The sequence below is a fragment of the Bidens hawaiensis genome, unplaced genomic scaffold (genome assembly GCF_021521415.1).
Source record: "Bidens hawaiensis isolate Kalapana, Puna unplaced genomic scaffold, B.hawaiensis_p1.1 tig00020921_1, whole genome shotgun sequence".
Taxonomy (NCBI): domain Eukaryota; kingdom Viridiplantae; phylum Streptophyta; class Magnoliopsida; order Asterales; family Asteraceae; genus Bidens; species Bidens hawaiensis.
Window position 1 is genome coordinate 25,786 of NW_027493231.1, and position 22,033 is coordinate 47,818.

Genomic DNA, 22,033 nt, shown 5'->3' on the forward strand with positions numbered 1-22,033 from the left:
CCCTATAAAAATTATAGTTGGTGAATCTATTTTCGTATTTTTTTAAATGGCTTATTCAACTCAACTCCATTTTGGTTAAACCTGTTTTAACACTTTTCTAAAATGATCTACTTAGATTCGAACCCATAGCTCAAAAACCGTATTGACCCGAACCCGTCCATATTTCCAGACATAAGATGAGGTAGACACAACTTATGCTGGGTGTGTATTATCTTAAATCTCAAAAGCCTCAAAAACACTAGAAAACACCCACAAATGGCTTCTAAAAGTGCACAATATTCACCTAGCGTCGGTTCTTCGTCAAGTAACACCATTGTGCAAGTCATCCTACTACTAGTTGAGTTTGACGTGAGTTATTGCAACAAATTGTAAAGGTAGTTTTACCAATGATCTAATAAATATGTTTAATGTTTATCCACCAAAATATGGTACAACACAAAATACACACGTAAATGTTATTGCCACCAATAGCAGTATTAAAATCCAATGCGTAGTTTATACATATAATACTTTCATATATGAAAAAGGAAAAGAAAAAGACGAGCTTGCGATAACGCTCCAAGTAGCGACTAGCGAGCATACTAGAACGAACTTTTATCCACTTTGATATACAGAGAACAAGATTTTTAGATCTTTGATATTATGCCTTAACTGGTGAAGAGGAATTTGGAAAGTGTACGTCCCAATTTACGATTTTATCAGCTATGGTCCATGATATACTAATCATCCAAGCTAGTTATTTATTGGATTCAACTCTGAATTGTAGTGTAGTGGTTATATCTCCAAAAAGAACAAGGTTCATTCAAAGATCAGTGAAAATATTTATTTGTTTGAAAGACCACTTAGACGCAACGAATAGATCCAACATGCATATTCACTTGAAGGCGTGGAGAAGCACACAAATACATAGAGTTATCACAAGAAATGACGATCCGCTTACCAATGTAGAAATCACTTTCAGTTTTGATGAAGAACTATGTAATCGTTTGGGTTTCAACAAGACTATATATTAAACAACTTTTAAACACCACTATATTAAACAACAAAAATAAATTGTATTGCGATTTCTAAGTTTTTTATAATGTATTGCAATTTATGTTTTTGTAATTTCTAACAATTTAATAAAGGAGAATTTTATTTGTTTATTATAAATAATTATTTTTATAAAACCGGTTCCTGAATTGGTTCCAAACTCAGCTGGTTCATTTTGAACCTACTGAGCTTCTTTATTTTCTAGTTTTCCAAACAAGAAAATTGGTTCCAAACCCGAACATTCTCCTAATGAAACCGGTTTTGGTCAATATTGTCGATTATAACTGAACCGATTCCTGCAAATACACGTTTTTATACATCTCTACTTTTGGGTGTCACAGCTATGAACCATAATTCTTTGTAGTTTAGTATAAGTGTTAGTCGTCTCACAAGACGTAGTGTCGTGTAAATAATATTAATAGTCTGACTAGACAACCATTAAGAGATACTTACGAGACGTACACGATAATATAAAAAGCAACCAAATGTATAGTGAAACTTTTATAATTAGAACTTTTATTTTACATCTATACGTATTATATATATATTTGTAAATAGAATAAAAGTAATTTCGTAGTTTATATTCAGTTATAATTCTTGTATATTATCTCAATATTAGAGATATACTTGTCATATTTGTAAATGCCTACTAATAGAAGAAGATATCAATGGAATTGTTAAGGAAAAATATAATCTTGCATGGCCGATATATATATGTATTTTAGGAGTTTATATTTATTCTATTAATAATAAACATTATAATATAATGTACTTTTTTTATTTTTCGACCGATATAAATTTTGTTTCAAAAGTAGTTACATTCAAAACTAAGTATTTTTTTATCGCAAAATATACAAGTGTCGTCACCGTACCAGTAACGTGACAAACCAAACCAACGATCCGAACGAACATCATTGGTATCAGTATCGATATTATTTGAACCCGTGTCAATAATCAACGTAAAACACGTGTTAATATACTTTTAAACATATCACAACTTTATAATTTCAGCTATTTTTTTTATTACTATAGCTAGTGCAAGAAACGTTACAAACTATGTAAATCCCATTAGATGAATTTAAAGTTTTAAACAGTAGAAAATGGCATGAGTAGCAGTAAAATAATACAATATTCTGACATATGGATCCACATTTGTAGACTCTGGTCCGAAAACAATAATGTTGGCCGCTTTGCAAGCTGTCTTTGACTTTATCTATATATAATATATTATATATGTATATGCATGCACACTCACCGAATCCTTGTCTTCGTCGGTGTCTGTTTTATACGCGTCAAACGAAACTTCCAAACCCATCTTTCTTTTCTTTCTCACTAATTAGTACTAGTATATATATACACATACATATATAACGTAACACATCTCATTAGTCCTCAGTTGCATTTAACTTTCAAGTTTTATAAATCTCTAAGGTACGTGTGTGTGGTTTTTGAATATGAAGTTGATATGGTTGTGTTTAATGTTATGATCTAGATGGGAAGCTTGGAACCAGTTTACATCATTATTATTCTTAAATAGTATTAAATAAGAGTTAAAGCAATCTTAGTTATTAGGTTTTAGAAATTGACTATGACTACAAAAGTCAATACTAGTAATTAAGAAATGTGGGTGTGTGTCAATTCTAGCATGGCAAGTGGTAGGATATATGAATATGTATTTGATGAAACATTATATATACATATGCATATGGTTCAGTTTTTTATATGCATTTTGTTTTGAAGGTATGATGAGGGGAGGAGTATGCATAGTTTTAGTGGGAGTATTATTATTAAGTGTGTTGAGTGTTGAAGGTTATGAAGTTGGACTCACTTTTCTAGACAGTGCTGTTGCTCAAGGAGCTGGTAATTAAACTGGCTTTATCTTTCCACTATGAATGATTTCAACTTTATTATATGGCATAATATTTTATTTTATTTTTTTGTTATTTTTGAAATGTTAAGTTGTTAACTCAAAGTTAATCATGGTCATCTGCAGTTTGTTTGGATGGAAGTGCTCCTGCATATCATTTAGATAAAGGGTTCGGTGCAGGAATCGATAACTGGTTGGTTTTCTTCGAGGTATAATGACTTAAATATGCTTCTCAGTTTGATTGTTTTGAGTTTGATAATTGATATACAAACTTATGTATAGTTTGTAAGTTATATGTATAAATTGATTAAAAGCGCGATAAGTTTGGATGTATGACAATCCATAGTGGTTAATCAGGGATTAATTAATTAATTAATTAACTATTTATAGAACTACATTATATCTGATCGCCTAATTATGATAACAATATTACGATAATCCGTCGTTAATATATTCTTTCTAACAGGGAGGAGGTTGGTGCAACAATGCCACAAGTTGCCTTGAACGTAGAGATACTCGTAGAGGTTCTTCCAAACACATGTTGACGACCGAGACCTTCTCGGGGATGTTTCACAACAAGCCAAAATATAACCCTGGTAAGTCGGCTTTCGAGTGTGACATTTAATAATAACAAAAAAGTGAAACAAAAGTGGTCCTTTTATTTACTTTTTGCTTTGTTTTTAGATTTTTATGATTGGAATAGAATCAAGGTTCGGTATTGTGATAGAGCTTCGTTTACCGGTGACGTGGAAGAAGTTGATCCTGTAAGTCATAGTTTTATAACAAATCTTCAAGTTTTTAAATAGTTTTTATTTAAAAGTTAATTTTTTTATTATAATAACATAGGTTTAACTTAATGATATTTAAGTTAAAGAAAATAATAAAAAAAGTGATTGTGAGCCCGCCCATTCAGGCCGTACTAACTTTAATGATATTAAAGTAAAAGAAAAGAACAAAAAAGTGATTGTGAGCCGGCCCATACCGGCCCGCACTATAAAGTTGTCTATTTTGACATGCTGACCCGTTTCATATCCTTTCTTTTCTAGAAAACCAATCTTCACTATAGAGGAGCAAGGATTTTTCGGGCTGCTATTGAAGATTTACTAGCAAAAGGAATGAAGAACGCGAAAAATGTAAACTTAATGTTTCAATTTTAATCATTTATTCCCCTTGTTCACATATACTTATTTAGTTACTAAATTTATACATTTATATTGTAGGCCATGCTTGCTGGTTGTTCAGCTGGTGGACTCACTTCCATACTGCAGTGTGATAACTTTAGATCACTTTTACCTGCAACCACTAAAGTGAAATGCCTTTCGGATGCTGGTTTCTTCATTAACGCGTAAATACTCGTTTTTATATATTATTTTTGTTTTCACTTCATTGGCATATTCTCCAATGTAACAAGTTGGCTTTATTGGTTCATAAACAGGAAGACAGTGATTGGAACAAGTTACATTGAAGAGTTCTATGCAGATGTTGTTAAGACACATGTACCCTTCTAACCCCTTCTAAATTATAGTATTTTTTATAATTAATTATTCACTTGTCGTTTATTTTCTAATTTTTTATTTATAACGTCGATATATAGGGATCGGCTAAAGTCTTGTCTCCCGACTGCACTTCGAAAATGAGTCCTGGTTTGGTAAGAGCGGATGTCGAGATTTATTTATTTATTATTTTTTTTGTATCTTTTTTCTTGTGTTATAACTAACATTTCTTGTGGTTTTTGCAGTGTTTTTTTCCCACAAAACATGGTGCAATACATCAAAACACCGATTTTTTTGATAAATGCGGCCTATGATTCATGGCAGGTTAGGAAAAATTCCATATGAACATAAGTAATAATATATGCATTGATGTCTATAGTATGTTAATTTTGAGTTTCTTTGATTTATATTATTTTTACAGGTAAAGAATATATTGGCTCCCGGCATTGCTGATCGAAAAGGAGTCTGGCGCGAATGCAAACTTGACATAACAAAGTGCTCATCTGATCAACTCAATATCCTGCAAGGTTCATTTTTGTTACTTTTAATAACTCTTACCCATAAGATGGGCGTGTTAGGTACCGGTCTGGTTAGAACGGGTCATTTTTAGTATGGGTTGACACATGCTAATTTATTTAATAAACAGTTAACGAGTTAAAACTTCACACTCTTAGACTCCTGACCCGTGTTTCTTGCAAATAATTTCACAAGGTACAGACAGGAGTTCTTAAAGGCGTTGACTGGATTCGATAACTCTCCTTCGAGAGGAATGTTTATCAACTCGTGTTATTCCCACTGTCAAACTGGAATTCAAGAAACATGGTTGAGAGATGATTCTCCATTGTTGGGCAACACGGTATGTAACGTAGTATAATTATAATATGTTAATAACATGAGTTTCCAGTTCAAGTTAATGTTTTTGGATCTAATGTTTTGTTATGTGTTAACTGTTACAACAGACTATCGCAAAAGCGGTTGGAGACTGGTACTATGAGCGCGCTACATTTCAAAAGATAGATTGTCCATACCCGTGTGACAAAACATGCCACAATCGTGTTTTCAAGTAGAAGATGCAATTGTTTGTTGATTCTGAAGAACATCCACCAAGATATGTTTCAATATACAGTATTCTTTGATGCGGTTTAATTATATTTAAGGAGATAAGTTATGAAACTAATGTGTTCATTTGTTCAATAAAATTATTATTCTTCTAATCATTTAATTATGATTTCACGTTATCTTTAAGCAGTTATGATCGTGTCTTGATGTCTAATTATCAATTGTTATGAATTTCTTTTGTTAATGTTCAAGTTAAATGGCATGTATGAGATATATTTGACTTTTTTTTGTTAGTGTTCAAATTAAATAAAAATATATATTTGAAATTAGGTTACTATTAGGTATTATTTAAAAAAAATTAAAAGTAAAAGATAATTGTGAATAAAAAAATTCAAATAAAGCAATACTAAACCTTTGTTACTATTTTATGATTTTATTTTTTCATAACTGAATTAATAGTGAAACAACTTTAATATTAATATATTTCAAATTTACCTTTTTTTGCTTTACATGAAATTTTAAAAGTAAATATAGTTTTATAAATAATCATTTAATTACAATAATTAAAAAGTTTAGCGGTGCATAAAAGTAGGGGTCTCAAATAAGTCATGTTCACGGGCTTACGAGTCCAACCCGACACGAACTCAAAATTTGTCAAGAACTTGAACCGAAAATCATGTCCGACACATGATTCAAAACATAACACACATATTTATGGATTAACCCAAAATTTTGTTTTTTCATTACAACGAAAATTACAAACTTATATAAAACAATTACATTTTAATCATAAAATTTATCAATTTATAAATCTTAGGATAAGATACCCAATCAAAATCAATTAATCACATAAAACACATTTTAAAATAAAAAACAAAATAATTAGTAAACGTTTTAAAACAGGTCAACCCAAAACCGACCCGAAGCCATTTATCCTGATGATTTGAATGGCATGATTCCGTCATCGTACGGCGGTTCCTCAATCTTCTAATTTCCAGGTCACAATGCTGACGCATCTATCTGCCCACATGTTATTGAAATCTAAATCTGACAACTTTCCTTTTCATCTTTATTATTGAAACCCATGTGATACAGTTTGTGGGTTAATAATCCATACAAACTGATGGGATCGATCACCAGTAAATCAACCCACCGGAGTTATTCAACAAATGAGGTTATTAATTTATTATCTGTTTTTGAATTTTAGTTTGTGGGTAATGGGTTGGGTTTAGATTCAAATTGTGGCTTTTTTTTGTGATTAGTAAGTAATGTTGGTTAATAATTGGGGTGTTTGTTGGATAAGATTGCATAATTATAATCTTTTGAATTTTTGACATGGTAAATTTGATATCTTTAAGATAATACTTTGATCTAGGTCGGTAAACGAACCGAAAGTTCATTGAAATGTTTGTTTACTGAATAAACGAATGGAGATGAATAAATTTTTTTGTTCATTTGGTTAAACGAATGAACATGAGCACATGTCTTGGTTATGTTCATTAATGCCCTTTAGCTTGCATTTGTTTAAGTTCGTTCATATATTCATTTAAAGTTTTTAGGCCCATTAGATTTGATGTTTACATTTACTTTTAATTGGTGTTCGCGCTGTTATATCTGTTCATTTATATTCAGTTATATTCGTTTTTGTATGTGGAACATTTGTTTACACTATTAACAAACAAATATGAATGAACACGACCACACTCATTTTCTTTGTGAACAACACGAACAAGAAAAACCCGTTCGTTAGTTGTTCGTATTCAGTCGTTTGTTTGGTTAAAGTTAAAAAAATGAATGCGAACATGCCTAGTTCTCGTCGATTCAGTTACAAGTCTAGCTTGATCTCTTCAGGTATCTGATCATCAGGACAAAAAAGCTGATATTGAATGCAATCTGTCGAACATGAATTCATCAAAGTCAAAAGGTAAACTAGACAGAAACAAAAAGTCAAACGGGCCGAAAAACAGGCTCTTGTGCCTTCTGAAACACATTTTAGTGAATGGGGTGAATCAAGTCTGAGTGGCACTTCAAGAAACCGAAGTGGTTATAGTAATAAAACTAAAAGTCGTCATGGTTGCGAGTTTTTTCCTTCTTGTTTCATGCCAATGTTACCTGGACCCCGAGATGATGATTCCGATTCTAGTTCTTATAGCAGTGATGCAAGTTCTATCCGTGAAATGGGTCCAAATGGTAATAATAACAACGGAATGGAATATAACAGAAACATGCTGTATCCGAGAAATGTTGAACAAAATGTAAGGTTTAGTAGAACTTTAAGTGTTGGAAGGCTTCGTGATAGGGTTATTAATAGGCCAACATTTCCTGAATTATCAGAACGGGAAGTTGTGAGTGATATTGATATGGGATCACGTTTGTCTGATGGCAATGTGATGATATCCACAACGTCTTCTAGTTATGGGAATCATGATTCTGAAGTTGAAAATATGGGCTGTAGAGAAACAAGATATACTAATCTTTTGGAACACAGGGCAAATGTTCTTGAAAGGAGAAGAAGAATAAGATCACAGGAACACATGTTACCTTAAAACAAAACGTCTACTAAACTGATACACATAGTGTGAGGTTCATTATAGAACACTAAATTATTGTGAGAACAGAAAGAACACACTATAGTCGTTTTTATATCAGTGGTTCATATTTTTAAAAATTTTCATAACCATCAAATTTATTTTTTTCTATATTTTTTTATTTTTTTTCCGTTTACCTACACATGACTAACACATGTGTAGTTATATATAAAAGCGAAATTTGTTCATATATATTTTTAAGTTTCAGGAGAGGAATGAAAATTACATTTGTATTATTTATTTTTTATTTTAATAATTTTTTAAGCTTAAAAAAATGTATTTAGTGTTCTGCAAAGAATCCTCCCGTGTGTGTGTGTGTGTGTGTGTTTATATATATTAGAGTATTTTGATGATCTTTGTATGTGGTAGGTACATGCATTACAAAGGATGGGAAACCGTTTCGAGAATCTATCTGGTCATGAGAGGTCTTGTATATTGTCAGGTCAGCATCGAACAGGTCATTGCACATGTCGTCTTAATAATCAAGATCCAAATGCTAGGGGCAGCATGTCAAGAATTGTTCTATTAACTGAAGCTCTCTTTGAGGTAATGCCATGTTTTTTCAATTTATATTTCACTTACAGCACTTTATTATACGCTGAACCTTGTGGGTTTTTTTGATTTAGGTTTTGGGTGACATTCGCCAGCAATCTACGGTTTCTTCATCCCGACCTGCGCTGTCTTCAATAGGATCCGTTCCCACTCCAACTGAAGTTGTGGAAGCACTTCCAGTTAAACGTTATCGCAAGTTGTCAAAGCATTTAAATGAAGACGATGCACAGTATGTGTGTGTGCGTGTCTGTGTTTGTTTGAAATATATTACAAGTGATTCTCGAAATGATACAGTTATCATTTTATTAAGAAAGAAATCAAACTGCCTCTATATGAATTTGGGTCTTATGTTAAACTTTTATTTTGGTTTATACAGATGTTACATTTGCCTTGTGGAATATGAGGATGGAGATGAAGTTCGGGTTCTCCCATGCCATCATGAGTTCCATAGATCATGCATTGACAAATGGCTCAAGGAAATTCATAGGTGCATTTCTACACACAGTTAATTCATATCACTTATAGATGTTGCATGTTCAACTCATTTACTCACTAATGAGTTAATTTGGATCCCAAACGGGTTAACATAGCTCAATTAAAAATAACTAGCTAAATGACCCGTTTCAACCTGAACTTGTTTTGACCCGTTACCCAACCCACAGGATTTGCCCCTTATGTCGTGGTGATGTTTGCAAAAGTGGCTCATTGCATGACGAGAGTTCACAGTTGTAATTTCTGGTGGACTTGCAAACGCAAGCTGGGAACTTGAGATGCTGCAGCCTACATCAGGGTGAGATGGAAAGCCAAAGTTTTGACCTTTTTGTACTTATTATCCTTATAGAGTTCAAGCATTTGGCTGCCAGAATTCTTGAAGCGTGATAGATCGGCTTCTTTCTTAGAAGCTTTAATGGAGATCTGTATGTATTATATGGTTATATACTTATATTCTTTCAAATCTTAGTGTCAAACTTTAACTTTCTTTCTGTATGTAATATGTATGTTTCATGCTTCATCCTTTGGTGGTGACTTGCTTTGGGCAAGAAAAAGAATGATGAATGCTTGCAATTATTTAACTTTCAGCTCATTATTATTGATTTTGGCATTAAAGTTTGATACAAATTATTTTTGTATAATCCGCATTTTAATGATTTTGTTCAAAGAATAAACTGTTATTGTAATAGCATTGTATGAATTGTTACAAAATTGGAAGTAAAAAAATGGTTGCTACACTACACCACCTGATTTGCCTGCACCAGAAATGTCCTGTTTTGACCCGTTATCTAACTCACAGAATTTGCCCCTTATGTCGTGGTGATATATGTAAAGCTGGCTTATCACATGCTGAGAGTTCACAGTTGTAACTTATTGGTGGACTCATAGTATCAGGCTTGGAACTTGAGATGCTGCAGCCTACATTAGGGGTGCGATAAAAAGTCAAAATCTTGACCTTTATGTTCAGGCTTTTTTCTATTGGGTAATTGGTTTGTGGCCCGAGTTTCTTGATTCGGTTTGACAAGTGTTGTTTTTAAGTATGGAATTTTTCATGGCAAGTGTTTCGTTGCCAGAATTCTGTAAGACTGATATAGAATAAGCGGCTTAAATCGGCTTCTGTCTTAGAAGTTTTAATGGAGCTATCTTGATGTATAATGTGTTGTGTGATTATGTTTATTCAAATTTTAGTGTCAAACCTGTAACTTTCTTTCTGTCTGTTTCATTCTTCATCCTTTGTTGGTGGCCTGCTTTATTGCAAAGTTGGATTGTATGTTCACTTGTGCGACCATAGAGCCTTAGATTTGTAGACCGGGCAAGTTGTTGTGGGGCCAATTGTTACATCTATGACAATACGATGAGACCACATAATTATCAAAGTAAGAAGTTGGTATCTAGAAGGGCTACCCGGTAACTATCTATCTAAGTCTGTCCATGAATGATATTAGACAAAATCACACAATAATTTTATACATAACTAGCAACCACGACAATCACAGATAATTATTAAGACACATGATAAGATTATGGAAACATTGGTGCATCTGCACTTACTACATAATAGTTACTGTAAGTGATCCATTAGAAGTTGAAGAATCTTGTCGAATCCCACTTGTAGAAGCACCAATACTGCTATCAATGTATGCCATCGAGTCTAGATCTATGTTAGGAAGTTGACGTGTTTTAAGCATTTTAAGGATATTTTTTGATTTACCAAGAAGTCGAGCTGCATTCTGGATGTTGTCTCCTCTTTTCTCGATTGCAGGGTGATGACAACTCAATTGTATGACACGTGGTAAGTTGGTAAAGCAAGCAAGTAATATATCCGCAATCGTAGTTGATATCCATTCAAAAAGTTCCATATCATTCGGTAAATTTTCTTGTTCATTGCATTGTAGTAATATAGTCTGACTGATACGGTACATGGAACTTGCAACTATAAACTTAAAAGGTGTGTGATTTATACTTGCCTTTTTGCTGCTCTTACTTTGTATCACAATTTTTGCCGCTTCATCTCCCAACCAAGTAAGAATCTCTTTTGACGTTTTTCCTTTACGAGCCTTCTTTTGAAGTTCAATTCGAAGCCATGCACGATATACTTCAATTTCTGTCCACAAACGTCTTGCTGCTTTTCTTGCCTTTATCGAGTCACCATCTACATTAAGACATTCTTCGATATGGCTTACAATTTGGAAGCCTTCCTTCATGCCAGCAAGTAATTCCTTAAAATGACCTTTTGCAATGCGAGGAAGTGCAATGGCAATTGAAGTCAAAGTTACTACTACAAGGCTCCAACAATAATGAGGTTCTTCTGGATATAAAGGCGGGACTTGGTTATTGTCGAACTTCACTACTCCATTGAAACATTTAGATCTGTCTAGAAGCTTGATAAGATTGCGTGGCTCTTTCTTTACAGACTCATCAATGAGTTGAGTTATATTACGGAGTATATTTCTTAATATTCTGTTTGAAAGCTTTACCTCTTCTTCAATCTGTACAACATACATTGTATATTCTTCTAATTCTAAGCTTGTAGATGCATTTGCTACCTTTTTAAACCTTTTCCATAATGACTTGAAGGAAAACCAACCATAAGAGAGTAAGATCAAGCATGTTTTCGGAATGAAACATATTATCTTACATAAAATCAAAACCGCAATATGAATGGCTATACAAAAGTTCAAAAATGTGTTTTTTGTGTAGTGAAAAACTATTTTGCGACGACGCCCGGGAATATATGAATGAACATGGCTACTTTTCCATTTCCTAAGGGTTTGGATTCAATGTTTATCGACTCGAAACACATTTAATTGGTTCTTGGTCCATTTTTTGGAGAGGCTGTAATGGCCGAAAGATGTAAAACATCTAAACACCGGTGCAATATTACCTACTATAACTCCTATCGATTGCACAGTTAAAATTACCTTCATTGACCATTTATAATCTGTATAACCAAAATATCCAGATATAAGTGAGTAAAATGAATCTAAAGCAATAAGTGAGCATAAAACCCCAAAAGCATAAGAAACTGGTGAGTAGGCAATTACACGTTTCTGTCATCATCTAGTACCTTTTAACATGACGTTTAAGTTCCTTTTTTGTTGATGACATGAAACCAATTGTTGTGACTCCTTATACCGATGTTCTAATCTTTTTCTAGTTGTTGAAACTATCAAAGCAACTGAAAATGGCCATAAAGTAGAAAATAGAAGATAATAATAATAAAGACCATCAAACTGGATAAACAAATTTACAACAATGGTGATCACGAGGATACCCAAGGCCACGATGTTTGTTAGAAGTTGTCTATCATCCTAAAGAAGGGAGTAGATTGGCTAACATGGTGACCAAAAAATATACGCTGGACTTCTTTGTGTGAGAAAGTTCATCTATATACCTTTTGGATACACTTCGCTTGTCATTGCAATAAGTGTGATGGTGGCAGCATTGAGAGTGAAAATTTTGTTTGGAAACCAGAGCTTCCATTGCCTAAGAGCTTGGATGACATCAGCAGCCATTGCAAGGGTGCATAACAAAGATGCAATGGCGGAATACAAGCCTACCCTACCCATGGCATGTCATCCTTAGGAGATTCGAAAATCATTGTGATAGACAAGGGATAAACGAAGGTTGAGCTAAATTTAATTCAGAATGAGGCAATATATTTGTGTTCACAAGGATATTTGTTTACGAGTTCCTGGAAGGCGTGATTGAGATATTTTTCTCCAATTCATCGTGTACTTCCTCCCCAGCTTATTCTCAAGGGGTTGGCCCTACCCGATGTAATAGTTTGCGGGGTCAACTATTTTACAAAGGGGAACAAAAATAAGAATGATGAAAAGAATAAGTAGCTACACAAAAAATATCTAAAAAAATTTAAAAAAAAATTCATAATTCAAAATTTAATAAAAAACGAAAAAAGTAAAAACACAAAAATGTTTCCGCCGTCATTCTCGTTCTCATAAAAAAACACGATGGCAAGTGAAAAAAGTCGTGTCTTTTAATTTTTTCTTTATATTATGTTATATTACTAAACACTTTGCTATATTTTGTTCAACATTTAGTTATATTTTGTGAACTATTGTGCCTTTTTTGTTATAATTGTGTCTTTAGTTCATTTTCGTCATTGTGTTTGATCTCGACATTGTGTCTTTTCGTTAATTTTTTAATTTTTTCATGTTTTAACAAAAATGATGGCGAAAACATTTTAAAATTTTAATTTTTTTCGTTTTTTATTTATATTTTAAGTTATGATTTTTTTTAATTTTTTTGAAATTATTATTAAGGGGTTTTTTTTGTGTGGTAATCATTCTCACAATTCTCATTTTTGTCTCCCTTTGTATTTTAAATTTACCTATAGTTTGTGCATATGGTTCAAAACGTACCAAATGCAAAGTAAACACATGGATGGAAATTTATAATTTTTGTTACCACACATACAAACAACAAGAACCACAATACCTAGTAAATCTCACAAATTACTAAAGTTTACAGTAGGTTCTAGGTTATGAGGATGATAGAATCTGAGCAAACCTTATATCTATCTCTAAAGATAAAGAGGGTGCTTTTCACGAGAACCTAGACTCCATACAAACAACATAATAGTAAAACAAATATGATATTAGATAATATATTAGAACAGTGTAGTGTTTAGTACTCAACAAAAGAATTAAAAAAATAGATAAATAATAATAGTAATAAATAAATAAATAAAAATTAGTAATAATGATAAACGTAAAGAATATCTAAAGTTATTACCCTAAGACATATTTCTAACTAAAACTATATATTCTTTCTAAAGTCCTTAACTTTATTCTTACGTTTCCAAATATCCTATCATCAACAATATCCTTGAAGCCACCACACACGAATATTTCAAATGAAGTTGACAAAGATGTTTGTCTACAAATTCCTGGAATGTTTCCTCCCCTACTTTCAAGGGGATGGCCCCACTAAATAAATATATTTTTTTCAATTCAGGTTGGATGTTTCCTCTAAAGTTCACTATTTAGTTAAGCATAACCCAAAGTAAACACTTTGTTGGAAATTTAGAACTTCTGCTATTACCAAGAACAAGCATCAAGCATATACTCTTTCTTTGTTTTCAGGTGTCTTAAAAAAATAATTACTATATATATTTTTTCATCTCATGGTAGCTACCGGACCTGATTTTACCTGCACTAGAAATGACCTGTTTCAACTTAAACTTGTTTTGACACCCACAGGATTTGCCCCTTATGTCATGGCGATGTTTGCAAAACTGGCCCATTGCATGACGAGAGTTCACAGTTGTAATTTCTGGTGGACTTGCAAAAGCAAGCTGGGAATTTGAGATGCTGCAGCCTACATCAGGGTGAGACGGAAAGTCAAATTTTTGACCTTTTTGTACTTATTCTCCTTATAGAGTTCAAGCATTTGGCTGCCAGAATTCTTGAAGCGAGATAGATCGGCTTCTTTCTTTGAAGCTTTAATGGAGATCTGTATGTATTATATGGTTATATACTTGTATTCTTTCAAATCTTAGTGTCAAACTTTAACTTTATGTATGTATGTATGTATGTATGTATGTATGTATGTATGTATGTATGCATGCATGCATGCATGTATGTATGTATGTATGTATGTTTCATGCTTCATCCTTTGGTGGTGGCTTGCTTTGGGCAAGAAAAGAATGATGAATGCTTCTAGTTATTTAACTTTCAGCTCAATATTATTGATTTTGACATTAAAGATTGATAAAAATTATTTTTGTATAATCGGCAAACGATTTTATTCAAAGATTAAACTATTATTGTAATAGTATTGCATGAATTGTTACAAAATTGGAAGTAAAAAAATGGTTGCTACATACACTACACCACCTGATTTGCTTGCACCAGAAATGTCCTGTTTTGACCCGTTATCTAACTCACAGAATTTGCCCCTTATGTCGTGGTGATATATGTAAAGCTGGCTTATCACATGCTGAGAGTTCACAGTTGTAACTTATTGGTGGACTCATAGTATCAGGCTTGGAACTTGAGATGCTGCAGCCTACATTAGGGGTGCGATAAAAAGTCAAAATCTTGACCTTTATGTTCAGGCTTTTTTCTATTGGGTAATTGGTTTGTGGTCGAGTTTCTTGATTTGGTTTGACAAGTATTGTTTTTAAGTATGGAATTTTTCATGCCAAGTATTTCATTGCCAGAATTCTTGAAGACTGATAGAAAATAAGCGGCTTGAATCGGCTTCTGTCTTAGAAGCTTTAATGGAGCTATCTTGATGTATAATTTGTTATGTGATTATATTTATTCAAATTTTAGTGTCAAACCTGTAACTTTCTTTCTGTCTGTTTCATTCTTCATCCTTTGTAGGTGGCCTGCTTTATTGCAAAGCTGGATTGTATGTTCACTTGTGTGGCCATAGAGCCATAGATTTGTAGACCGGGCAATTTGTTGTGGGGCCAATTGTTACATCTATGATGAGACCACATAAAATAACTATCTAAGAAGTTGATATCTAGATGGGTTAGCCGATAACTATCTAAGTCCGTCCATGAATGATATTAGAAAAACATTTACACAACGATCTTATACATAACTAGCAACTAGCAACCACGACAATCACAGATAGAATGATTAAGACACACGATAAGAGTATGGAAACATATTTGTATCTGCACTTGTTACATAATAGTTATTGTAAGCGATCTGTTAGAAGTTGAAGACTCTTGTCGAATTCCATTTGTAGAAGCACCACTGCTGCTACCATTAGGCATTTGACTCAGAGTTAGTACACGCCACTTATCAATGTATGCCATCGAGTCTAGATCTATGTTAGGAAGTTGACGTGTTTTAAGCATTTTAAGGATTTTTTTTGATATACCAAGAAGTCGAGCTGCATTCTGGATGTTGTCTCCTCTTTTCTCGATTGCATGGTGATGACAACTCAATTGTACGACACGTGGTAAGTTGGTAAAGCAAGCAAGTAATATATCCGCAATCGTAGTTGATATCCATTCAAAAAGTTCCATATCATTCGATAAATTTTCTTGTTCATTGCATTGTAGTAATATAGTCTGACTGATTCGGTACATGGAACTTGCAACTATAAACTTAAAAGGAGTGTGATTTATACTTTCCTTTTTGCTGCTCTTACTTTGTATCACAATTTTTGCCACTTCATCTCCCAACCAAGTAAGAATCTCTTTTGACGTTTTTCCTTTACGAGCCTTCTTTTGAAGTTCAATTCGAAGCCATGTGCGATATACTTCAACTTCTGTCCACAAACGTCTTGCTGATTTTCTTGCCTTTATCGAGTCACCATCTACATTAACACATTCTTCGATATGCCTGACAATCTGGAGGCCTTCCTTCATGCCAGCAAGTAATTCCTTAAAATGGTCATTTTCAGTGTTAGGAAGTGCAATGGCAATTGAAGTCAAAGTTACTACTACAAGGCTCCAACAGTTATGGGGTTCTTCTGGATGTAATGGCGGGACTTCATTATTGTCGAACTTCACTACTCCATTGAAACAATTAGATCTGTCTAGAAGCTTGATAAGATTACGTGGTTCTTTCTTTTCAAACTCATCAAGGAGTTGAGTTATTGAACGGAGTGTATTTCTTAATATTCTGTTTGAAAGCTTTGCGGCCTCTTCAATTTGTATAACATACATTGTATATTCTTCTGATTCTGAACTCAAATTGCTAGTAGATGCATTTTCTGCCTTTTTAAACCTTTTCCAAAATGACTTGAAGAAATACCAACAACAAGAGAGTAAGATAAAAAATGTCCTTGGAACGAGACATGTTATCTTACATATAACCAATATCGCAATATGAATTGATATACAAAAGTTTAAGAAGGTGTTCTTTGTGTAGTGAAAAACTATCTTGCTATAACGCCCTGGAATATGTGAATGAACACGATTGCTTTTCCACTTCTTAAGGGTTTGGATCCAATGTTTCTCGACTCGAAACAATTGGGTTGTGCTCCATTTTTTTGAAAGGTTGTAATGGCCGATAGACGTAAAACATCTAAAAACTGGTGCAATACTACCTACTATAACCCCCGTTAATTGCACAATTAAAATTATCTTTATTGACCATTTATAATCTGTTCTATTACTAGTATCGTCATATATAATGTCGCTTATAGTGCTTGAAAGTGATAAAGATGAAACTAAAGCAAGGAATGAGCATAAAATCCCAAAAGCAGAAGAAACTGGTGAGTAGGCAACTACAAATTGGGGGTTACAAGTTTCTGTCATCATCCAATACCTTTTAACATGACGTTTGTGTTCCTTGAAAGAAAACCTTATTTGTTGATGACATGAAACCAATTGTTGAGACTCCTTGTACCGAGATTCTAATTTTTTTCTAGTTGTTGAAACTGTCAAAGCAACTGAAAACAACCATAAAGTAGAAAATATCAAAAGTTCCGTACCATAAGTAGTCACAGCAATTTGGATAAAAACATTAACATCAATGGTGATCACGAGGATGCCCAAGGCCACGATGTTCGTTAGAAGCTCTCTGTCATCCATAAGCCCTAAGGAAGGGAGAAGATTGGCTAACATGCCGACCAAGAAAACCATGCTGAGCATCTTTGCGAGAAAAAGTTCATCTGTAAGCACTTCACTTTTGGGTTGCGGATACATTTCACTAGTGAGATCCACAGGTAGTTTCATAGCTACTGCAATAAGCGTGATGGTGGCAGCACTGAGAGTGAAAAATTTGTTTGGAAACCAGAGCTTCCATTGCCTAAGAGCTTGGATGACATCAGCAGCCATTACAAGGGTGCAGATCAACGATTCAATGGCGGTATATAAGCCTACCCATGGCATGGCGTCATTAGGAGATTCAAAAATCATCGCGCTAGACAAGGGATAAACGAAGGTTGTGCTTAACTAAATTGAGAATGAGGCAATATATATGTCAAATGAAGCTAACAAAGATATTTGTTTACTTGTTCCTGGAAGGAGTGATCAAGACATGTTTTTCAATTCATCCTCTTGGATGTTTCCTTTCCCTTATTCTTATGGGCCGGCCCTATTGGTTATAATAATTCGTGCATATGGTTATTCAGAATGTATTAAATTCATTATTTATCTAAGCTTTATTGAAGTTAAACAAAATAATAGTTGTATTATAAGTTGTAAGGGTTTGTTTGTCATTAGTTTAAAGTTAGTTTAGGGTTAAAAGTGTCAATGTAAATAGGTTAGGGTCAATATTATAAACTGATTGAAACGGTTATTGTTAAACGTCGCGACTGTATTGATTGGTAGGGTTTATATATACCCCCCACCGATCCCTTTGTAATTGTATCAGACAAATATTTCATATTAATCAGAATTCGTTTAACATCATTGTGTTCTTATTCAATTCTTGTTATTATATGTAATTGTTTGATCACCAATTTGCCATCAGTGGCATCAGAGCCAATTTTATCAAAATCGATCTGGAGAAGGAATATCAACATCAACAAAAATTCAATTAAAAATCAGAGCGGTTATCAATTCGTTCTTGGAAGGCGCTGTCATCAACAGTTTATCAATATCAGAAGGGTTCGTTTAAGATATTGATCGTTTGATTAATTGGGAGGACGTTGTTTTGATTGATCGTTCAAAACATAGGCATATGATATTTGCAACTGAATCAAGAATTGGATTTGTCTCGCATCATTCATAAATAACGATAATTGAAACCAGAAACAAAGACAAGATCATCATCAATCGAAATCAAGGTTTGATTGTTATTGTAGATTTTTGGTTCAATTAGAAGTTTTGGTTTGATTTGCATCAGTATTCTCAATTTTTTTTGAGAAAGCATCAGATTGTTTTTATATTGGTTTAAGTACCATTAAGAAGTGTTGTTTTCTTTTGTTTGAAATCGGTGGGTTTGAAAAAAAAGAGGGCAGAAAGTTTCTCTTGTTTATTGGCCATCATCATCATAATCAAATACTGTTGTTTTGTTGTTGGTTGGTTTGACGAAAGAAACAAGGTTAAAGTCAAAAGTAACTTTTGTTTTCTTGATAAGGAGTACAAGGAAGTTTTTGAATGTACAGTTTTGTTTTTTACTCAACTTCAAATATTGCAAGTTTTGAATATTGAGTAAAAGAGAAAAGGAAAGGAAAACAAACGGTTTAGGTTTTTGGTTAAGGGGAATCGTGATCAACGGCGGAGAAGCGGGATTGACTGTCAACGGCAGATAGGCGGGTTTGATTGTCAACAGCAGATTGTCGGGATTGGCATCAACACCAGGCGAGTTTGATTTTCAACAGCGAAGCGGGTTTGATCAGAATTAGGAACCAAAAGGATAACCAGGTTTTGTTTTCTTAAATATTGTACAAGTATTATCAATTAGTACTTGTGGGAAGATAAAGAAATTTTTTAGTATAAGGGTTTTTAGTTTAGAATAGAAAAGTAGGCACACAGTATGGGGGACGAATCATCTAACAAAAAACTGGTTGCGATTAAGGAAGGGGGAACGTCAATGACTTTCCAATGTCCAATTCTAAACTCCACAAATTACACGATTTGGGCTGTAAGGATTCGAGCAATTTTTAATGTCCATGGAATTTGGGAAGTAGTGGAACCAAGTGCAGAAACAGAAGCGGAAGTGGATGAAAAGAAAAATAATATGGCGATTGCATTTCTATATCAAGCACTTCCAGAAAATATGGTTTTGCAAATTGCAAATCTTACTTCAGCAAAAGATATTTGGGATGCATTAAAGGTTCGACACGTGGGGGTTGATAGAGTTAAGCAAGCATGCATTGAAACACTCGAGTCAGATTTTGGATCATTAAAGATGAATGTTAATGAATCACTCGATGTTTATGCCGGAAAGATTAGTCAAATCGCATCACAAGCAAGTAGTCTTGGGCACACTTTGGATGATAAAAGATTAGTTCGAAAGCTTTTGGGGTCTGTACTAGAAAAATACATTCAGATAGTAGCAGCGATCGAACAGTTTGCAAATCTTAACACGATGCCGTTCCAAGAAGCAGTTAGGAGATTGAAGGCTTTCGAGGAACGCACTAAGAAGCAAACTAAGGAGGAAGACGTGTCAGGTAAACTTCTATTCACTAAAATGAATGAAAAGGAAATGGCAAACACCATATGCGGTTGTGGGAACTCAAATCGGGAGGGCTTTGGACGTGGCCAAGGAAAAGGTCGGGGGTCCGGTAGAAGTCGAGGCGATGGTCGAGTACAACAGGACAAGCGTCACATACGGTGTCACAAGTGTCATGAACTTGGGCATTACAAAAATGAATGTCCAACATGGGAAAATAAGGAGGAGGCGAATCTGATCCACGAGGAGGACGATGAACCAACTCTGTTATAGAAGATATTGAAGAATGAAGACCTCACTTGAACTATATTTAGTTTAAGGGGGAGTATTGAAGTTAAACAAAATAATAGTTGTATTATAAGTTATAAGGGTTTGTTTGTCATTAGTTTAAAGTTAGTTTAGGGTTAAAAGTGTCAATGTAAATAGGTTAGGGTCAATATTGTAAACTGATTGAAACGATTATTGTTAAACGTCGCGACTGTATTGATTGGTAGGGTTTATATATACCCCCCACCGATCCCTTTGTAATTGTATCAGACAAATATTTCATATTAATCAGAATTCGTTTAACATCATTGTGTTCTTATTCAATTCTTCTTATTATATGTAATTGTTTGATCACCAATTTGCCAACAAGCTTAACCCAAAGTAAACATATGGTTGGAAATTAAGAACTTTTGCTATTGCAGAACAAGCATCAAGAATATATTCTTTCTTGGATTCCGGGTGTAATAAAAAAATAATTACTATATTTCATGACACATCAAAGTCAACCATCTTATTATAAAAGATTAACCAGTAAGATTCACCCGCGCGATGCAACGAGAATTCGGTCCATATCAGTTTGGTTCGTTACGGTACATGTATTTGTTGTAGCAGCGCGCCGAAAGATAAACCCAAAAAATAAAGTCTATATATGCTCAAATGGGCATCGAATTATCAACACATGTTTTGATAATCTTTTTCTATGTGGTAGGCACATGCATTGCAAAGAATGAGAAACCGTTTTGAGAATTTATCTAGTCGCGTGAGGTCTTGTATATTGTCAGGTCAGCATCGAACAGGTTATTGCACATGTCGTCTTAATAATCAAGATCCAAATGCTAGGGGTAGCACGTCAAGAATTGTTCTATTAACTAAAGCTCCCTTATGTCGTGGTGTTGTTCGAAATTGTAAGTTTGGTATACCCACAGTATCAAGCTTGGAACTTGAGCTGCTTCAGAATACATCAGGATGAGATGGAAATTCAAAATCTTGACCTTTTCGTTCAAATTGTCCTTCTAGAGTTCAGTCCTTTTTTATTGAATAATTAGTTTGCGGTTGAGTTTCTTGACTCGGTTTGTTGAGTAGTAGTAAAGTTTGGTGCCTTTTTATTGCAAGCGTTTCACTGCCAGAATTTTTGAAGAATGAGAAAACGAGGTTTGAATCGGCTTTGATCTGTCTTAGAAGCTTTAATGGAGATCTTGATGTATAATGTGTTATTTGATTATATTTATTCAAATTTTAGTGTCAAAGTAACTTTCTTTTTGTATGTATGCTTCATACTTCATCCTATGGTGGTCGCTTGCTTTGGGCAAGAAAAAGAATTATCAATGCTTGTAGTCAGGACCGTCTCGTGGGTAAGCTAAATGAGTCAATGGCTTTAGGCCTTTAGATTTATAGGGCCTCAATCTTAAATAAAAGTTATGTATTATGAGATTTGGAAGTAGAGTTCTTTTAGAATTAGTAAATCGATGATAAGCCACAAGCTAAGCATGATTGTTTCATATCCATTATCACGGCATATCATCCATATTCTATAATTCTTGTATACTCTCTAGTGCTATACGCATAAAGAAAAGAAAACAAAAGGCCTCAACATTTTATTTAGTTTTAGGCCTCAAAGGACGTTGAGCC

General features: G+C 33.8%; 3 protein-coding genes and 1 long non-coding RNA gene across 4 annotated transcripts; 2 read left to right on the top strand and 2 right to left on the bottom strand.

The window, feature by feature from the left end:
• Positions 1 to 2,537: 2,537 nt before the first annotated feature.
• On the top strand, positions 2,538 to 5,559 carry LOC143562248 (pectin acetylesterase 8-like). Its single transcript, XM_077050110.1, has 12 exons — positions 2,538 to 2,892; positions 3,026 to 3,108; positions 3,366 to 3,495; positions 3,584 to 3,663; positions 3,946 to 4,032; positions 4,120 to 4,244; positions 4,335 to 4,395; positions 4,494 to 4,547; positions 4,639 to 4,716; positions 4,814 to 4,929; positions 5,104 to 5,248; positions 5,352 to 5,559. The coding sequence occupies exons 1-12, from the start codon at positions 2,697 to 2,699 to the stop codon at positions 5,457 to 5,459; spliced, it is 1,263 nt and encodes a 420-aa protein (XP_076906225.1). The 5' UTR covers positions 2,538 to 2,696; the 3' UTR covers positions 5,460 to 5,559.
• Positions 5,560 to 7,852: 2,293 nt separating this feature from the next.
• On the bottom strand, positions 7,853 to 9,391 carry LOC143562227 (uncharacterized). The gene is made up of 4 exons (XR_013140448.1): positions 9,198 to 9,391; positions 8,918 to 9,109; positions 8,422 to 8,870; positions 7,853 to 7,992 (listed from the first exon to the last, which is right to left on the bottom strand). It is a non-coding gene; the product is annotated as an uncharacterized LOC143562227 (long non-coding RNA).
• Positions 8,396 to 9,632, top strand: LOC143562226 (uncharacterized). The gene is made up of 4 exons (XM_077050100.1): positions 8,396 to 8,585; positions 8,666 to 8,820; positions 8,968 to 9,078; positions 9,254 to 9,632. Exons 1-4 carry the CDS (start codon positions 8,427 to 8,429, stop codon positions 9,321 to 9,323), a joined length of 495 nt encoding a protein of 164 aa, XP_076906215.1. The 5' UTR covers positions 8,396 to 8,426; the 3' UTR covers positions 9,324 to 9,632.
• Positions 9,633 to 10,633: 1,001 nt separating this feature from the next.
• On the bottom strand, positions 10,634 to 11,587 carry LOC143562236 (uncharacterized). Its single transcript, XM_077050106.1, has one exon. The coding sequence runs from the start codon at positions 11,585 to 11,587 to the stop codon at positions 10,634 to 10,636; it is 954 nt and encodes a 317-aa protein (XP_076906221.1).
• Positions 11,588 to 22,033: the final 10,446 nt, after the last annotated feature.

Bases quoted from the DNA above. Each gene is read 5' to 3' on its own strand.
- LOC143562248 (XM_077050110.1), top strand. From the start codon at position 2,697: ATGAATATGTATTTGATGAAACATTATATATACATATGCATATGGTTC. The intron at 4,396-4,493 runs GTACCCTTCTAA...GTCGATATATAG, and splicing joins CAGATGTTGTTAAGACACAT to GGATCGGCTAAAGTCTTGTC. The intron at 4,930-5,103 runs GTTACTTTTAAT...TAATTTCACAAG, and splicing joins ATCCTGCAAGGTTCATTTTT to GTACAGACAGGAGTTCTTAA.
- LOC143562226 (XM_077050100.1), top strand. From the start codon at position 8,427: ATGGGAAACCGTTTCGAGAATCTATCTGGTCATGAGAGGTCTTGTATA. The intron at 8,821-8,967 runs GTATGTGTGTGT...TGGTTTATACAG, and splicing joins TTAAATGAAGACGATGCACA to ATGTTACATTTGCCTTGTGG. The intron at 9,079-9,253 runs GTGCATTTCTAC...CCCAACCCACAG, and splicing joins TGGCTCAAGGAAATTCATAG to GATTTGCCCCTTATGTCGTG.
- LOC143562236 (XM_077050106.1), bottom strand. From the start codon at position 11,587: ATGTATGTTGTACAGATTGAAGAAGAGGTAAAGCTTTCAAACAGAATA.